Source organism: Trichechus manatus, unplaced genomic scaffold (genome assembly GCF_000243295.1).
Source record: "Trichechus manatus latirostris isolate Lorelei unplaced genomic scaffold, TriManLat1.0 scaffold00052, whole genome shotgun sequence".
NCBI lineage: Eukaryota > Metazoa > Chordata > Mammalia > Sirenia > Trichechidae > Trichechus > Trichechus manatus.
This window is the reverse complement of record NW_004443988.1, coordinates 4,942,227-4,961,867: the sequence shown is the minus strand read 5'-3', so window position 1 is coordinate 4,961,867 and position 19,641 is coordinate 4,942,227. Positions and strand designations below refer to the sequence as shown.

Sequence of the window (19,641 nt, the reverse complement as noted above, 5' to 3'; positions counted from 1 at the left end):
CTGGTCTTCTTACTAGAATTTGAGTTCTGCACCCCACCTTTCTTCTGCTCCAATGGGTACTCTCTGTTGTGTTCTCTGTCAGGGCAGTCAGTGGTGGTAGCCGGGCACCATCTAGTTCTTCTGGTCTCAGGCTAATGAAGTCTCTGGTTTATGTGGCCCTTTCTATCTCTTGGGCTAATACTTTCCTTGTGTCTTTGGTGTTCATTCTCCTTTACTCCAGGTGGTTGGGACCAATTGATGCATCTTAAATGGCCACTTACAAGCTTTTAAGACCCCAGACACCACTCACCAAAGTAGGATGCAGAACATTTTCTTAATAAGCTTTGTTATGCCAATTGACCTAGATGTCCCCTAAAAGCATGATCCCCAGACCCCTACCCCTGCTACTCTGTCCCTCAAAGTGTTTGATTATGACAGAATATTATGAAAAATTGTATGGCAAAAAAATGGATAACCTAGATGAAACGGACAAATTCTTAGAAACACACAACCGACTCAAACTGACTCAACAGGAAATAGAAAATCTCAACAGACCCATAACAAGTGAAGAGATTGAATCAGTGATCAAAAACCTCCCAACAAAAAAAAAGCTGGACCAGATGGCTTCACTGGGGGATTCTACCAAATATTTAGAGAAGAATTGACACCAATACTGTTTAAACTCTTTCAAAAGGTAGAGAAGAAAGGAATACTCCCTAATTCATTCTATGAAGCAGATATAACCCTGATACCCAAACCAAGCAAAGACATTACAAAAAAAGAAAACAGGCCAATATCTCTTATGAATATAGATGCAAAAACCCTCAACAAAATACTAGCGAACAAAATTGAACAACATATTGAAAGAGTCATACACCATGACCAAATGACATTTATTCCAGGAATGCAGGGATGGTTCAGCATTAGAAAATCAATCAGTGTAATGCACCACATCAATAGAACAAAGAAAGAGAACCACATGATCCTCTCTATGGATGCAAAAAAAGCATTAGATAAAATCCGGCACCCTTTCTTGATGAAAACCCTAAAGAAGATTGGATTAGAAGGGAAATTCATCAATATGATTCAGGCATATATGAAAGGCCAACAGCCAACATTATACTTAATGGAGAAAGACTGAGAGATCAAGAGAAGGGTGCCCACTCCCACCACTTCTATTCAATATTGTGTTAGAAGTCCTAGCCACAGCAATAAGACAAGAAAAAGAAGTAAAGGGTATCCAGACTGGAAAAGAAGAAGTAAATTCTCTTTTTGGGAATGATATCCTATATATAGAAAATCCCAAAAAGTCCACAAGAAAACTTCTAGGCAAATAGAGGAGTTTAGCAAAGTTGCAGGGTACAAGGTCAACAAACAAAAATCAGCTGGGTTTCCATCCACTGGCAGTGAGAAATCTGAAAGGGAAATCAGGGAAACAATTCTATTTACAATAGTATCTAAGAGAATAAAATACCTAAAAACAATAAATAAATCTAACCAGGGACGTGAAGGACTTAAACAATGAAAAGTATAAAACACTGCTGAAAGAGATTAAAAACCAAAAAAAAAACCCAAACCAGTTGCTGTCAAGTCGATTCCTACTCATAGAGACCCTAGAGGACAGAGTAGATCTGCCCCATAGGGTTTCCAAGGATTCGAACTGCCAACCTTTTGGTTAGCAGCTAAGCTCTTAACCTCTGTGCCACAAGAAGACTTAAATAAATGGAAAGATGTCCCATATTCATGGATTGGAGAAGTTAATATTGTTAAGACCACCCAAAGTGATCTATAGATTCAACACAATCCTGATCAAAATTCCAACAGCCTTCTTTACAGAAATAGAAAAACCAATCCTCAACTTTATATGGAAAGGCAAAAGGCCCCAAACAGCTAAAACAATGCTGAAAGAGGAAAACAGAATAGGACTCATACTTCCTGATTTTAAAACATACTATACAGCTACCTGGTGGTACAGTGGTTAAGAGCTCGGCTGCTAACCAAAAGGTCAGCAGTTTGAGTTTACCAGCTACTCCTTGGAAACCCTATGGGGCAGTTCTACTCTGTCCCGTAGGGTCACTATGAGTCAGAATTGACTCAATGGCAACAGGTTTGGTTTTTTTTATTTTACACAGCTACAGTAATCGAAACAGCCTGGTACTGGTATAACAATAGACACACAGACCAATGGGATAGAATTGAGAGCCCAGAAATAAACCCACACATCTGTGGTCAACTGATTTTTGACAAAGGTGCTAAGTCCATTTGATGGGGAGAAAGAGTCTCTTCAATAAATGGTGCTGGGAAAATTGGATTTCCACATGCAGAAGAATGAAACAAGATCCTTGCCCCACACCATACACAAAAACAAAATCAAAATTGATTAAAGACCTCAATATGCAACTAAAACCATAAAATTCTTAGAAGAAAAAGCAGGGGCAACACGGTCAGAGCTAGCCTTCGACAATGGATTATCTAATAGCAAAAGCACGAACATCAAAAGACAAAAATAAATGGGACCTCATCAAAAGACTTTATCAAAAAAGTGAAAAGACAAGTTACTGACTGGGAGAATATCTTCGGAAACCACATATCCAACAAGAATCTAATAAACAAAATATATATAAAACTTCAACAACTTAACAACAAAGAGACAACCCAATGATAAAATGGGCAAAGGACTTGAATAGACATTTCACCAAAGACGACATTCAAATGGCCACCAAACACATGAAAAGATGCTTAGCGTCATTAGCTATCAGAGAAATGCAAATCAAAACTACAATGAGACACCATTTCACTCCCACTAGAATGGCTGAGATTAAAAAAAAAAAAATAACGAATGTTGTTTGAGGATGTGGGAAGTTGGAACCCTTATCCATTGCTGGTGGGAATGCAAAATGGTGCAGCTGCTGTGGAAGCTTGTGTGGCAGCTCCTCAAAAAATTAAAAATAGAACTACCATATGACCCAGCAATTCCACTCCTAGGTATATACCCAAAAGACTTGAAAGCAGAGACCCAGAAAGAGACTTGTACACCAATGTTCATTGCAGCACAATTTACAATAGCCAAAAGGTGGAAACAACCTAAATGCCCATCACCAGATAAATGGATAAACAAAATGTGGTACATACATACAATGTAATACTACTCAGCCAATAGGAGAAATAAAGTCTTGTATGGTTGGAGCTTGAAGACATTATACTAAGTGAAATAAGCCAATCACGAAAGGACAAATATTGTATGAACTTATATAAAAAGACAGGCAAATATATAGAGACCAAAGTTTATTAGTGGTTACCAGGGGCAGGAGAGAGAAGAGAAAGGGGGGTTAACAGTGATGGAAAAATTGCATTAAGGGTAGGGTTACAGAGCCAATTATTATAATCCTGTCAATAAATTGTATACCTGTAAAAAGTTGAAGTGGCAAAAGTTGTGTGATATATTTACAACAATGGCAAAAAAAAAGTAGCTGCCGAGGCTGCATTTTTACAACCAAACACCTCATGGGATTTGGTTCCTAGGTTTGGAGGTTTAGGGCCATGGTTTCATGAGACATCTCAGTTAACTGGCCTAATAACGTGTTTAGTGCTTCTGTTTTATCTCCTAGTTTGTGGCGTAGTGCCTGGGGTCTTAAAAGCTTGCAAGCAGCCATCCAAGGCACAACAATTAGTCTCTTCACCTGGAGCAACACAAGAAGAAGGAGAGTCAGGAATAGGAAGACATGGAATTGCCTCCATGAAAAACTGCTTCCTTTGCCATGAAACCAGAAGAACTGGATGATGCCCAGCTACCATTACTGAACATTTTGATCAGAGATTCCATAGAAGAATCTTGATCAAAAGGGGGAAAATGCAGAATAGAATTTCACATTCTCATAGACTGTAGACTTTCTGGAGCCATGGAGGGTAGATGAACCCCTGAAACTTTCCCTGCGATAATCTTTAAACCTTAAACCAAAAATATCCCCTGAAGTCTTCTTAAAACAGAACAATAGTTTAGCTTAACTAGTAAAACAGGTCTGCCTTAAGCATTATGCTCTTTTAAGAACTATCTATATGGGATCAAATTGACAACAGCAACTCCAAAAATAGGAACCTTAGGGGCAGTGAGTTTATGTTAATGAGGGAGGAATAACTTAGAAAAGAAGGGTGAGAATGGTTGTACAACTTGAAGAATGTAATCAATGTCACTAAATTGTACATGTAGAAACTGTTGAATTGGTGTATGTTTTGCTGTGTATATTCTCAACAACAAAATGAATAAAATTTGAAGAAAAAAAGATTACAGCCATTGAAAACCCTATAGAGTGCTGTTCTACTCTGAAACAACGTGGGGTTGCCATGAGTTGGAATCGACTCAACAGCAACGAGTTTTTTGAGGAGCATCTCCTAAGTGGCGGCCCCGTTCTAGGCTCTGGGGATAGAGCAGTAAACCAGACAAGTGAACAAACCATTTGTTCACCTGTCCTCTCAAAAACCTGAGAAGCAGGCAGAATGGACACCTTCATTACCCCCATTTTATGGATGAGAAAACTGAGGCCCTATAACCAGCAAGTGGAGGAGCTGGGCTCATACCCAGGTCTGTTTGCTCCAGGCTCTATGCCCTTTCTGTGACCTCATGCTAACCCTGATTGTTTTATAAATGCTGAGATACCTTGTCAGAATGATCCAGATGGTGCCCATTAAGCAGTGGTAGAATCAGACCAAAAGCGTCATCTCAGCCTGGAATAATTCACTACAGCTATGTAGATCTGATTGTCACCTTCACAAGTATTAAGCTGCACTGGTAATATTTTCTCTCTGTGTGATCGAAGTGTTTTCTTTATCCTTTCTTAAATGGAGGGTTGGGGGGACTTGAAAAACAGCTCAGAACCAGCAGACCTGGCCAACCACTGGCCTGAGTCCTGGGGCCACCCTTGCTTGGCCCCTCCCAGAGCTTCACAGAGGCCTCACCACCAGCTGGCAGCTCTCCCCACAGCCTTTCTGCTGTGTTTTCCTGAAACGAGCCTCTCAAGACTCTCTGGTCATGGTGCTGCCCCTCCCTCCCGCCCACAGATGTACATGAGGCTCTTCCGCCTGCTTGCTTCTCTTCTAGACCCTTTCTTAGCTAGGCTCCTTAAACTGTCCTCTTCAGCCCTTCCCCAGCGCATCCGTCCTCATGGCCTTGTCATTCTGCACTGCTTATTGACAGCGCCTGCTCTAAGTCATTGGTTACCACCCCTAGCCACATCTTCTCTTTGTCTTCAGCTTCTTTCCATCTGACAAATTTGGCCTCTTGGGTTGGCAGCTCTCTCCTTCCTTGCTCCCACAGTACACCTGGCATTCTCTTCCTGTTCCTTTGACCATTTTCTCTCCATCTCCCTTATGAGTTCTGCTCTCTTTCCAACTTGACCATAGCTACCACTTGGTGCTAAGGCCTGGCTCCTCTGTTCATCCTCTACTTGAGTCTCCTTAGAGGACTCCCAGAACCTCAGATGCTGATGCCCTAAATCTCCCTTCCATTCTGTCCCACTGCCCAGCACCCCACCCCCCACAGATCCTTCATAGTCATGCATTGGATAGATGGATGAATGGATAGATAGATGGATGATGGGTGGTAGATGGATGGGTGTTTGGATGGGTAAATAGATGGGTGATGGGTGGGTGAATGGATGAATGATGGGTGGATGAGTGAGTGGATGATTGGATGATGGGAAGATGGATGGGTAGATGGATGGGTGGATGGATGGATGGTTGGGTAGATGGATGATAGGTGGATGGATGTGTAGATGGATGGATGATGGGTGGGTGGATGTATGGATGAGGAGTGGATGGATGGGTGGATGATGAGTGTATGGATGGGTGATGGGTGGATGGATAGGTGATGAGTGGATGGCTGGCTGGCTGCATGGACCAGTGATACTTTTCTCTTTGGTCTAATGTCTACAATTGGTCGCAGTAGGTTTCCATTTGCATGTCCCACCATCACCTGAAAATTAATGTGGCAAACCACAAAACTATTTTGAAATCATAGAAAATGAAAGTTGAGTAGAGAGTTGAGGCCATCTCACTTAAATCCCCAGGGAACTTGTGTACCTTCCCCTTCTCTGTGGTGCCAGCATTGCGCTGGGTTGACCCCTTCCCAAGGAAGAGCCTCAGACCATCGATCCAGGCATGAAAAGCAGCCTGCTATCCCTCTGCTGGGTCAGAATCCCTTTCTCTCTCTTCCTCCCAACATTGTCTCTGCTGGTAATTAGTCATGCTGGAGCCCGGCTGAGTCAGAAGGGACTCGTGGGTGGTTTGTGGCCAGACTGGAGCAGTGAGGCAGGAGGACTTTCTAGGTTTCTGTCTCTGTGCCACAGGAGACGAGCACTACGGGGCCTGGGCTCATGCCGGTGCTGTGTGAGGGGTGAGGAAAGAAGGTCCTCCATCTGGTCCAGAACTTGGTACATGGGGGGATAAAGAAGAGGCAAGATTCACCAAAAAAAAAAAAAAGAGAGAGAGAGAAATTACTATAAAAAAAAAAAAAATAGAGCCAAGACATGGTCCCCAAGATGCTCCTGTGGACGAGAGGGCTTATCTGTATGTAATTCTACCTCCGTGTGGCAAGTGCTTCAGGGTGTATTTACAGCAGCTGCAAAAGTCCTCCATTTTCTACGATAGTCCTCATTTTGAGAATTGCATGTACTTCAAATATACATTGCTAAATTTAATATTTCTTTTCATGTGACTTTATTCTCAATAAAGTTAAATACATGACTCATTTAATGTTTGTATCTGTGTAAGATTTTTTTTATATATAAATAAACTTATAACTCAGAAACAAATTCTTTGTCAGAGCATGTGTTGTGATTTTGTGGTTCAGAAAACGTGGTCATCAGGTGGGAGAGACATATTCATCTGGGGCCGCAGGTCTTCCCTGAAGTCCTGCTGAGGATATATTTAAATGGGGCTGTGAAGGGTGGTTCAAGCTTCACCAGGCAGGGTGAGGGTGAAGACCCTCCTTTCCAGAGGGAACAGCATGGGAAGGGGTGGGCTAGACTGGAAGGGAGGCCTTACCAGCCTGGGATGGGCCTCTAGTGAGGTGCCTCATGGATGCAGCCTCCCAGACTCTGGCTTCACAGGCTGTGTCTGTGCCCACAGGAGGGAGAGGAACCGGAGGAGCCTCGTGGCAAGGAGGAGCGGCAGGAGCCCGGCACGACTGCGCGGAAGGTGGGGAGGCCTGGGAGGAAGCGCAAGCACCCCCCGGTGAGTGTTGTGTCATCACAACCCTCCCCCCAACACACATCACTGCTGCCTAGAGGGCCCCTGCAGGGACCTCGCGGCAAGAAAGGCCGTGCCCAGGGCATGAAGATGAGGTGACGGGGTGCACCCCTCTGGCTGCTGAGCTTGTCCATATTCCTTATTCTTTGAACCCCACAGGCACCCCCACAGTTTCCCTATTTTCTGCATCAAGAGCTGTGGTCCCGCGAGGGCAGAGGTCTTGCACTGGGAGGCCGTGGGGCTGGGCCTCAACTCCGGCTTCCCTCTGCATGTGCAGCAGGAGTCTGGGGGAGGCCCGAGTCAGTGGCCTTGACGGGCAGGACTTCATCTCCCTAGCCTGTCTGTAGTCCCGAGGTGGTACAAGTGGTTAACACGCTCAACTGCTAACCAGACGGTTGGAGGTGTAAGTCCACCCAGAGGCACCTTGGAAAAAAGGCTTGGTGATCTTCTTCCAAAAAATCAGCCACTGAAAACCCTATGGAGCGCAGCTCTACTCTGACACACATGGGGTCGCCTTGAGTCAGAATCAGCTCCATGGTAACTGGTTTATTTGGTAGCCTGTCTGTGCGGGCTCCCCATTCCTCCCCCAACCCCCACCCCCAGCCCACACACACACACCCTGGGCCTCAGCTGCCGCCTGGAGAACCTGGAGGAAGGGAACTGAGAGGAGGGAAGAGACCACGCTGCTGAGACTTGTAGGAGAGACTCTTTGTTTCAAGGCCTGTGGAGTGTAGACTGCTGGCCGACCCATGAGCCCAGATTTCTGGGGGCCACTGCTTCTTAGGTCTGGGGGTGCTCTCTGGGGTTGCCCAAGATGAGAGCTCCAGAGGACAAGGCCTATGGGCCATAAGAGACTGCCTCCCTTCTGCCCTAAACGCAGAGGCAAGGCAATAATTATTTCCCAGCACCAAAGACAGCTGGTTCCTTTCTTTTAGCCCTTCCAGCCGAGAAGGGTAAACTTGGTGCAAGAAGGTGGGGGGAACCAGGGACCACAGATTTGTAACTTGGCCCCTCAGAGAAATGTTCTCCACAGGGCAGGAAGTCTGAGATTTTCTCCCTTGGGGTAGAGACTGGGGGTGAATGGTGGCTGAAGTACAAAGGGGCAGTGGTGGGGGGCCCTCCAAACCGGAGGTGAGCTGGGTTCTCGGAGGATGGCGGGAGATTTGGAACTGCTGGGTACTAAAGCATGGCCCTGCTGATTTGACTGAAGATTTTGGAGGAAGAGAATGGGGGAGAAGTTAAGCAATTGAACTGGTAAGTAATTTTAAACATTTTAATATTAAAGCAAACATGGATATTTTATGACCTGGATTGGAAAATTCACATGAATTTGAAAGATAAAACCGGGGACTTCAAAGGAATTTCTGGCTTGCAGCAGGCTCTCCAGGCCACACTTCCTGGTTCCTGGGGTGCCCTCCACTCTCCTTGCCATGGAGCAGCTTGAGGGAGAGGGCAGAGGGGCACATGCAGACCAAAGTTGGGGGTAGGGGAGTAGGCTGGGGTCAGAGCCCACCGGTAAGTGTGCATCTGCCCATGTGACCTCACCCTCCTCAGCCTTGGCATCCCATGATCTGCAGAGCAAACTTGCCCTTCCCCGATCACCTCCCACAGCAAATAAAGACCCAGCAAGCCTTTGACTTGTCTTTGTGAGTCCCTGGAATCAGAGGAAGGGCACATCTCTGAGAGATGGGGTCTCTGACACCCTAGGGGTCAGAGGGCACAAAGAAGTCGGGTAGATGTATGGAAATGTGTCCAGAGATAAACAAATGAGAGCGAGGAGGGGCATGACCGAGTGGGTGGAGAAGGGTCAGCGAGGCATACATCCCCCAGCCTGGAACAGGGTCCAGTGCTGATGGAGAACCACTGTCTTTGGAGTCCCACAGACCTGGGTTCAAGTCCTAGCTCCACCATTGACCCCTGGTGTGACCGTGAACAAGTCACTGCCTGAACCTGAACCTCAGTTTCCCCTTCTGAAAAACAGATGATAAGGAGGTGTTCCTGATATACCAATTCAAGCACCAAAGAGCCCAGCACTCAGCAAAGGTTGGTCCCTGTCCTTGGGCCAAACCTGTCCTCTTCAGAGGGCATAGCACCCTCAGTTTGATGTCAAAGGAAAGAGCACCTGGATTTACTGCTTCCCAGCTGTGTGACCTTGAGCAAGTAACTTAACCTCTCTGAGCTTTAGCTTCAGAATATGGCTCCTTGGCAGTACCTGGCCTGTCCACTCTCAGGGTGCTTTGAAAACAACAGAGTTCAAATGTGCAGGGTTGGCAGTGCAGTAAGCCTACTCAGCTGCAGGGGCCTGTGTCTGCAGGGGCCAGTGTCTGCACGGACCAGAGTCTGCAGGGGCCAGTGTTTGCAAGGTAGATGTAGGCCTTTGGAGTTGGGGCCTAGCATCGGCCTTCAGCAGCCCCTATGGGGGGACTGCACGTCCTGTGTAGGTCAGTCTGGATGTGGTTCAGCCATGTCCTAGGTGGCATCTGCAGCCGCCTGGGCTCTCAAGAGAGAGCATGAGGAGGGCAAAGCTGACTGGGGAGGCAGGGCCTTAGGCAGTTTTTGTGAAAGGGATCCCTGTGCATTGAGGGGAGCAGAGACTGACCCCAGAGAAAAACAGGCAGCAGAGCCCTTCCTGGGCAGCAGGCCCCAGACCCCTGAGGGAGCCCATGCTGGGGGAATTCCTGCTGCTGCCAGGGTCCCTGGCCCCCAGGCCATCTGGTGTGACTCACGGCCCTCAGTACTTGTGGGGCAGGTGCTCAGCCTGGCCTCCTCCCATCCCCGGCAAGAGGAGCGTAGCAGGGAGGGCTTCTTGGGGACCTGTTGCAGCTGTGGCTGTAGGAATGGATTTCCCAGGGAGGTTTAAAGCAGCTGAGTGTGTCATCCAGCTAAGCCTGGGGAGGATAGGGTGTTTGGCTAGGATCCTGACAGGTGTGCCCAAGGGATAGTGCTGGGAGGCAAGAGAGGAAAACCTGGCTGAAGGCTGGGGTCCGGGGTCTTGATCTGTGCAAATGTTGCACGTCCCATGCTGGACAGGAAGGGACGAGGCATGCCCTCTAATGTCCTCACCTCCCCCCAGCCCCGAGACTAAGCAGTCTGTGGCTCACTTCTTCTTTTGCTCCTGAGGCCTGTTGATGTTTGCCTTCAGCAGGTCTCTCCCCTGGGTGCCTTCTACTCACTCCTGTGGCCGCGTTGAGTGACACAGCTGTGCTCTCACCCCAGCCAGACTCCACCCTGCCAAGTCTGCCCAGGCCAGCACGCTTTCTAAAGCTCCCCCTGCCTTCCTCTCCTTAGCAACCAACACTTTCCACTCACTGAGCACCTACCATGTGCAGGGGCCACACACAGAAGCAGTGCTGATCTTTCAATCTAGTGTGCTACAGAAAGGAGTCCACACATAATTACAGTAAAGACGATGCATGGCACATTTCCGTTCAGGAATCTCCAGGCACTCCATTTCTTAAGGGACAAGATCTAGAATGCTCTGTCTGGCATTCCAGCCCCTCGCCATCTGACCTCTGTTGCTCTGCATCTCTCACTAATGTCCAGTACTTACCTCCTTCATTATAGGAAACTGTCCCCTTGATGCTCCCTAAACACATTTCTCCACCACGTTTATGCCCTTCCTTAGCCTGGAGCAGCCTTCTCTTCTACCTTCCTGTCCCAGTGCCACAGCCTCTGAAAGCCCGTTTGGAAAATGCAGTCCAATTCAGTCATTGTGACCCACACTGGGCTCTCCCTTCATGAACTATTTGTAAAATTCATAAAAATGAACTACTGGGAGGAAAAAGCAGTGGACCAGCAGTGGTCTGCGGGTCTTGCTTGGAGACACGCTGGTCTGCACACTGTCACCTGTCTGTGATAAGTACAGAAAAGGAGAATAAGTATTTAAACACTTTGATATCAATTTGGCATTGTCACCACATCCAGTTGTGTGATTTTGTATTTTACAAAAGTATCGATTCTTGATGGATGGGAAATTTAAAAACCTGGCCTTCCACCCTCATAGTTTGAAGAGCAGGGCGGGAGAGCTGGTCTCTCCCACTACTCTGACCTTAATGCCACCCCTCATTGCGTAATCCCGGAGCCTCTGAGCCACACTGCACTTGTCTGCCCACCTCACGGAGGACAGGGACCATGAATAAACGCTGTATTTGCACAGCACTCTATTGCCTACAAAGGCCTTTCACAACGACAACCTCATCCGATGCTGAGGACAAATCTGTGTGAGAGGTGGGGGCCACTCTCATTACCACCCCGACATTCCGATGAAGAGACTGAGTTTCAGAGAGGATAAATTTCACACCTTCTGTGTGCAAAGCCAGCGGTGCTCTTTCCTCCTCACCCTTCCAGCCACACCATCTGGCTGACTGGCTGCCCAACTGATACACTCTTTAAGTTACTATATGAATGCAGGGCTGTTTGGAAAAACGTGTAGACCTGGTCCAAAAAGCATACAAAGAAAACACAACTGAGGAGGGAGATTGACCCAAATACCAGGAAGCCCACGTGTAACGAGGGAAAGGCTGCAGGGGGGCTGAGGAGTGAGAAGTGGGCCTGGCTAAGAACTGAGCCGGCAGCCTGAGCACCCGGCAACAGGAAACAGGAAGCGGCTGTAGGCCTGGGCGGGGCCTAGGAAGGGAGCTGGCACCTGAGCCAGGGGCCTGCAGGCTGGCCAGTGCCCATGGGGGCGGGGAGGGTACAGCAGCGTGAGAGTGTGGGTGTTGAGTCTATGTGTCGGGTGGGAGAAAAGGGGTATCTTCCTGTCCACCAGCTCCTGAGGGGGTTTCAGAGTTGCAAGTGAGGGCATCCGAAGTTGGTACACTTCTGGTAACAAGCCCAGGCAGCTCTGCGACTCTCTTTGCCTTTTGTGGGGGTGATAGCTAGAGCACTGGGAGGGACACTTTTCTGCCCTTGCCCACCAGACCCTGGGTGGTGCCCTGCCCTGTGGGGCTCCATACCCTGTTTACCAGCTGTATGTATTTATTCATTGAAGATTTATACCCACCAACTTCCTCCAGGGTTACTTTTGCTCTGAGGGAGCATTCTGAGGTCACCTCTTGCTAAGAATAACCCAGAAAGGGAGGGAGGGAGGAGGAGGGGGCCAGGAGCAGGCACTGAGCTAAGCTGAGCTGGAGCCAGCATAACTTACTCCACTTACTCTGCTCCATATTGGAGGCTGAACCTTCAATGCAGGGCAGAAGCCAGTGAGTTCAAGAGGGCGAAACTGCCCTGCTGCAGAGCCAAAGATTTGGGGTCTAAACTGGGATAAATTAGGGAATTGTTGTGCTACAGCTTAATCCAGCAGGGTAGAGTTTAACTCAGCTATTGGGGGTTTGCAGTACTGACCAATTTTCAAATCTAATAGGATGTTTTGATTGTTCTCCAAGTTAAGCCAGAGCTCAAATCTCCTCCTGCCCAAGCCCCTCCTGCCCAAACCTATTGAAGCTTGACTCAGTGACCCTGTGCCCCTTGTTTCTATGCACATTTCCTGAAAGAGCAACCCACCCCCCCATTCCTGGGCTTCAGCCCCTGGTCGGGGCCTTTCAGGCAGCCTTTCTTCCTGTCAGCCCATGTCAGCACACACTGCCGCCTGCTCACCTGTCTTCTCATGTCTTTGAAGGTGTGAGGAAAACAGTACTGTAATGTATCTCATGAGGTTAGAGGCTTTCTTTTCACTGTTTCCTGCAGATTCCATCTACTCATTCCTCCATCTGATCAGTCCAGTCAGCACCCACTAACTGAAGCCAGTACAGAGGGGCCTCGTTAATGGTTTGGACCTGAAGTGTTATGGGGCTTTGAAGGAGGCTGGGAAGTCAGGGAAAACATGTTGGAGGATGTGGGGCTTGACTTGGACCTTAAAAGGAGAGTAAAGTCCATGTGTGGTGCAGTTAATGCACTTAGCTGCTAACCAAAATGCTGGCAGTTCGAGTCCACCCTGAGGTACCTCAGAAGAAAGGGCTGGCAATCTACTTATGAAAAAATCAGTCCTTGAAAATCCTATGGAACATAGTTCTACTGTGATTCACATGGGGTCACCAGGAGTTTATTCAATGATGGCAATTGTTCTTTTTAAAATGTAGAGAAGTCTGGGGAAAAGTGAAAAGTGTTCTACTAAGGCCATTTGGAGCAGAGATGTGGAGGAAGGAATGCATATATGGGTGTGGCATTTTGTGGGGAAGCCCGAAGGCAAGGACAATGAGCAGACTGGTTTGACTGAGAAAAGGAGGGTTCATTTAAAAATGGTTTTGATTTTGGTTAGAAAGGCAGTTTGCAGGCAGCTTAAGTTGTGTTTATCTGGAAGGTTTTTGAGGAGAGGGTGAAGTGATGGGACCCATGTTTTGGGCAGTTGGTACCTGGTATCCCTGAACATGATAGGTTGAGCACAAGCAGAGGCAGGGAGATAGGAAGGTGGGTGGGGTCGGGTGGTACCAGAAGACGTCCTGCGGGCGTATTAGGGGGCAGCAGTGGGAAGACAGAATTAGCAGGACCTGTGTGCTGGCCATTGGGGATAAGGGAGGCCCCAGTGAGGGCACAACAGGAATATTATCAGAGCTGTTGTCACAGACTGAGTCTTCTGGAAGGGAGCAAATTTGGCAGGGGCCATTGTAGAGGCCACCTTGAGAAAGCTGGTCTTATTGGGGGAGCAGCTGAGGAAACTCTCAGAATCTCCATTTTGTTTTTCAAAAAATTGCCTTTGTTTATTTTCACCCCTCCCTGGCCCCTTCCCAGAGTCACACCTTCTAGGGCCACCTCCAGCAAAAGCCATCCACTCCCACAGGTCTTGGCCTCCATGGTCTTCTCGGTACCACTATGCGAACTTTTCTAAAGCTGGCATTGCACCTGCATCGCTCCTGCTGAAGCAGGTTCTTGCTGACACATGCATCTGAGGGAGAGTTGTTGACACTGGGTTTCTTTCATCATCACCACCTAGAGAAATCTGCGCGTTTTGGTTCTGCCACCTCAAGAAAGACATAACTGAGCTAGAAGAGCTCCAGGGAAGGGCAGTTAAATTGATCAAGGGCAAGGAGAGGCTGCCAAGTGAGGACAGACTAAAGAGATTATGACTCTTCAGTCTGGAGAGACAAAGGCTGAGGGGGTGTGATTAAAGCTATGCCATCATGTCGGGTGGGGCAGGATGCGTACAGCACAGGCCGGACGCCCATTAGAAACTTCAGAAAGGTAAATGAAGCACAGCAAAGACAGCGCCATTTTCCATGGTGGGTTCCCCCTCTTACCAAACCTGTCACCCTCTGGATGGCAAAGGCTGAAAATAGAAATAACCTCAAAAGAGATTACTTAAATACGTGGATTTTCTATACATAATGACTTTTTTAAGGGAGCCTCCAGCTCACTCCGAAATCCTTTGAGGTTGACTTCAAAGAGGATAGCCAGGCCCTTTTCCAGGTGGACAGGAGTCCCTTTTGGAAAGTGAACCCTAAGTGGGCTGGCCACTCCCTGGGCATGTTCATTCTTGCCTCCTTTTGCGATGCTTTGCAGCAGTCCAGCAGGGACACAGACCAAGTAACCTCCAAGGCTTCTCTGTGCCCAGAAGTAGTCCTTTCCTCACACTTGAGTCTCACACACACACACACACACACACACACACACACACACACACACACACACACACACACAGTGGAGACCTCACGGAGGAAAGGCAGCTCTCACCATAACTGGTGAAGGAAGTGGTGCGACCTGAGAGTGGGTGCCCAGGCAGGGGTCAAAGCTTCCAGATTTGCATACCTAGGATGGGGTCTGGCCTCTGGCCCTGCTGTCCGTTGACCTCACTGGTGCCCTTTTTAGCCACTCGAGAGGGGAGAAGGAAATCTGTAGGGATCAGAGTCCTAATTCCAAAGTTTGGGCACCTGCCTCTATTCACCCCGGGCAAAGCTGAGCAGGGCAGCGTTTGGGGACCTCTGGAAGTGGGGTGTAGGATATGCAGACCTCTCCTTCCTCAAGGCCACCTCTGGCTGCAACCAGATCTCTCCAAGGGAGCACTGCCAGGGGAAGGGGACAGCGAGGAAGGGCTGAGGCAGAGGAGCGAGTGAGGGAGCACTGGCCCAGCGCCAGCCCTTCCGAGGCTGAGCTGCCCTGCTTACGTGGACATGCGGCTGTTTCCTGAAACTAGAGTCAACCTGGAAAAATCCAGGACTGGGTGGGGGGCCGATGGGCTTGCAGGAGCCGAGGAACTGGGCCGGCTGAGCGGCGGGTGTGAGTGGAGGGGACTTGTTTGTGTGTTTTGTTTACAGCGCTCTGCGTCCATGCGCATCTCTGTCCTCTGTCGTGCACGGCAGGCAGTCGGGTTCTGCAGGCCTGTGGCGCGCCCCTTGTGTGTCTGCGCGTGTGATCCTGTGTCTGTGTGTCTTTAATCAAAAGGCCGCAGCTGGCCAGACGCCCGGGTGCCCGGATGGCAAGGCGCTGAGCCCGCAGAGCCGCTGTCGGCACAATGGCAGGCCCCGGCCCAAGGCCCTGACGCCCGGGCCGCAGCCGCCCGCCTGGCGTGGAGCTGAGGGGCCGGGGCAGCCAGGCGGGGTGAGTGAGGTGAGGCCGCGGAGGGGAAGGGGAGTGGCCGGAGGACGGGGCGGAGGAGGCTGGGGAGAGGCGGGTGCCCAGGGGAAGCGCGGACCAGAGTCGAGGCCGAGGCCGAGGCCGGGAGGCGGCGCCCACCTTAGCCGCGCCGGTCCCGCTGTCGCCCCCGCTGCCCAGCCGCGAACTGTCCTGGGGGCTGGGGAAGACGGCCGGCTGTTCTCAGCTGCAGCCCCCAGCCTTGGCAGGGACCGCGACACTGGTTCCGACCTCCAGGCACTTGCAGTCGGGGAGGGGGGCGCCGGGGCCCTTCCACTTGGAAAGGTCGGAGGTTTGGTGAGGATCGGAGCTGGGGTGCTGGAGGAGGGAGAAAAGTGGCTTGCATAGGCTGTGGGGCGGCCCAGCGCCCCCTGAGCGCTGGTCCCTGAGGCCTGGACCCTGCTGCCCCTGTGAGTGAATGGGCTTCTGCACCCCCAGACGCTTGGGCCTCATCTCCCGTGTATTGTTTTCCTCTTCTTCTCCAGGTGTGTGTGTGTGTGTGTGTGTGTAAGCAACATTATAACTATAATAAAGCAACTCTTAAAAAATTACCCCCCCATTTGCATCCTCAGCACTTTGTCCCCACCCCTACCCCCCTTAGGAGACATGTCGCTACCTTGAGTGAAGGAGGTGTCAGGAGTTCTGGTGCTTAGTCCAGCCTTTGAGCAAAAGAAGAGGATGAGGTCAAGGTGACAGGCAGCTGGGGTCAGGGAAGTGCTTTCCATTTTGACAGGTTCACTGCAGAAGGTTCCTTCCTGCTTTGCCTCTAGCTTTTTGGTTGGGGTGGGTGCTGCCAAGGAAACCTCCAGCAGCATTTCCCTGGCCCTTCCTAGGACGTCAAAGCCTCCTTCCTTCTTGAAATCCTTGAGATTTGGGTTTTCCTGAGACTCAACCCAGAGGGGTGTGTGTTTTCAAATGCCTCTCCTGTACCCGGGTCATCCTGGAAGCTTTACCACTTAGCAGATGTGTGACCTGAGGCAAGCCTTGGAGCCTTTTCCATCTGAAAAGTGAGAGTAACACTTGCTACCTAAGGGTGATTGTGATAATTACATTTATTAATTTTACAAGCATATTGATGCCAGATCCTTTGGCTTGGGTGGAGCCATTGGAAGGGAAAGAAAAAGACAAATAAGGCAAAGCTCACAGTCTAGGAGGGAGACACAGAGTAAACAAACAATTAGATACAATGAGATGAGGGCTGTGAAAGCGCTTTGAAAACAAATGTGGATGCCCTGGGCTGGGGATGATGGGGAGTGAATGCTGGAGTGGATGTCACCCCCATCCTTCAGGGTGAGGCTGGGCCTCAGCTGTCCATACCTGCCAACTACATGGGCTTTGGAGCTGAGGGGTGGGGGTGAGGGCACCACAGACCAGGGACCTAGCATAGGTTCCTCCCAGTTTGCGTGCGTGCGTGTGTGTGTGTGTGTGTGTGTGTGTGTGTGTGTGTGTGTGTGTGTATGAGAGAAACAGACAGACAAGTTGTTAAATGTCACCATTTTGGAAAAAGGCAGTCCCTGGTCAGTGTCCCTACCCTCGGCCCAGGGTTTCTCAACCTCAGCATTATTTTGGGCTCCATAATTCTTTGTTGTGGGGCTGACCTGTGCCTCGTAGGGTGTTTAGCAGCATTCTTGTCCTCTACCCACTAGATTCCAGCAGCACCCCTGCCGTCCCCATGTGACAGCCAAAAATGCCTCCAGAGACGTGGCTAAATGTCTTGTGGGGGCTGGGAGTGGGGCAAAATGGTGCCCAGTTAAGAACCACTGCCTTAGTCTACTCAGAATAAGCTCCCACAGGACAGACCTGACAGAGAAACAAGAGGCCATTGTCCCAGGGTGGAGGGGTCTGGCCTGGAAGGAAGGTGAAGGTCAGCATACTCTGAGGAACCCCAGGAGGTGGTGGCAAGGTTTGTAGACCTGGAGTGAGGGAGGCCTACTGGGCAGGGTGGTGAGCCGTGGATGACAGGATCAAGCTTTACCTTTTGCTCAAATGTGGGATGATACTAGCTTCACAACCCTTCAGTTACCTGCTCCCCCCACCCCCCGTCCCCATGGGAGGAGAAGCAGGGGTGCTCTCAGCTGTGATTCCCATTCTGCCATCCCTCCCCCCCCTCCCACCCCACAAACCCCACTGGTGAGAGGCAGAAGTTGAAACTGTCACCTTGGGCTGCCGCTGCTGTTCTAAGAGGGCCAGGGGCTTCTTCTGCTCCCTGCCCCACCCCTCAGAGATGGGCAAGTCAGGGGAGAAGTGTGCCCTGGGTGTGCTGTGTCTCCAACAGTTCAAAGCAAGTGTAAACATAAAGGGGAGGAAAAAAACCCCAGAATTTTTAACAGTTACATCTGACATGGCAACAAAGCCGAAACTCCCTCTAAGCCCAGGAGCAGAATGTCCTTACCTTAGTCTTTAGCGTGAACAGGTAGTGAATATCCACGGAGCACCTGCTGAGTGCTTGACACCATGCTGTCTTTGTTGGATAAAGCAAAGTCCCTGCCTTGGAGGAGTCAACAAGCTAGTGTTGACAGGGGGAAGGACAGAAGAGGCTAGAGGCAAAAGGAGGGCCTGGGGGGTGGGAGTGGAGAGTAATGCAGGCCTGGCTGGGTATATGTCCCTGCACTAGGCTATTAACTGAAAGGTTTGCAGTTCGAGTCCACCCAGCATCAGCAACAGGTTTGGTTTCTTTTTTTGGGCTGGGTGTATCCTCTCCCAGTCGGCTTCCAGGCCTTGGTTTATGCTGTTCTTCTTAACTAAGATGCCCCTTTTAGTGAGTACCCAGTTCCTCCCGAGAGTTGCTTCAGGCCATTTGCCAGCAGACCTCCTTGCTTCCTTTCTCACAGAGTTTTTCTACAGGTGGATTTGACCTGCCCAGTTACCCAGGGCCCCAGGGAGAGGCCCAGTAAGGGGCCCCTACTTAGCTCAGGAGGCAAATTCTTTTTTCTTTTTCAATTTTTTACAGATGTACAATTTTTTAAAATAATTTTTTTTGTGTTTTAAGTGAAAGTTTACACAGCAAATTAGATTTCCTTCAACAATTTTTATACAAATTATTCCATGCTGCTGGTTACAATTTTTACAATGTGTCAGCATTCTCATTATTTCCGTTCTGTTTGTTCTGTTTTCATTGATCTAGCTTCCCTTCTCCTCTTTGCCTTCTCATCTTTGCTTTTGGGTGAACGTTGACCATTTGGTCCCATATAGTCAGTTGTTCAAGGGAGGACATTACTCACAGGTGATATTGTTTATTCAGCCAATCTAGTATTTGGCTGAAAAGTAACCTGCAGAAATAGCTTCAGTTCCAAGTTCAAAAGGTATTTTAGGGTGATGGGCTCCAGGGTTCCTCTAGTGTCTGTTGGTCCAGTAGTTCTGGCTTTTTTTTTCAGGAATTTGAGTTTTGTTTTACATTTTTCTCCCATTCTATCCAGGACCTTCTACTGTGTCCCTGGTCAGAAAGGTTGGTAGTGGTAGCCAGGCATCATCTAGTTCTTCTCGTTTCATGTTAGAAGAGGTTGTGGTTCATGTGAGCTATTAGTCCCATAGAGTAGTTTCTTCTTTGAGCCTTTGATTTCCTTCATTCTTCTTTGCTCCATAACAGTAGAGACCGATAGTGGTATCTTAGATGGCCGCTCACAAGCTTTTAAGACCCTAGACGCTACTCACCAAACTAGGATGTAGAACATTATCTTTGTGAACTATGTTATGCCAATTGACTAAGTTGTCCTCTGAGACTATGGTCCCAAGCCTTTTAACCCAATAAACCAATCCCACAAGTTGTTTGGATAAGTCTAGGAAGCCTCAGGAGGCAAATTCTTCACAGGTAAGATGGATCAGGGTTAGCCTTGGCAGGAGTCATCCACTCCCCCTAAC

General features: G+C 49.0%; 1 protein-coding gene across 1 annotated transcript in view; it reads left to right on the top strand.

Annotated features, from left to right (window-relative positions):
• Positions 1 to 19,641, top strand: part of DNMT3A (DNA methyltransferase 3 alpha) — a 93,514-nt gene that overhangs the window by 16,369 nt on the left and 57,504 nt on the right. Inside the window, exon 2 of the mRNA XM_004377572.3 lies at positions 7,102 to 7,206. Within this exon, the coding sequence (XP_004377629.1) occupies positions 7,102 to 7,206 (105 nt within the window). The remainder of the gene's footprint in view (positions 1 to 7,101; positions 7,207 to 19,641) is intronic.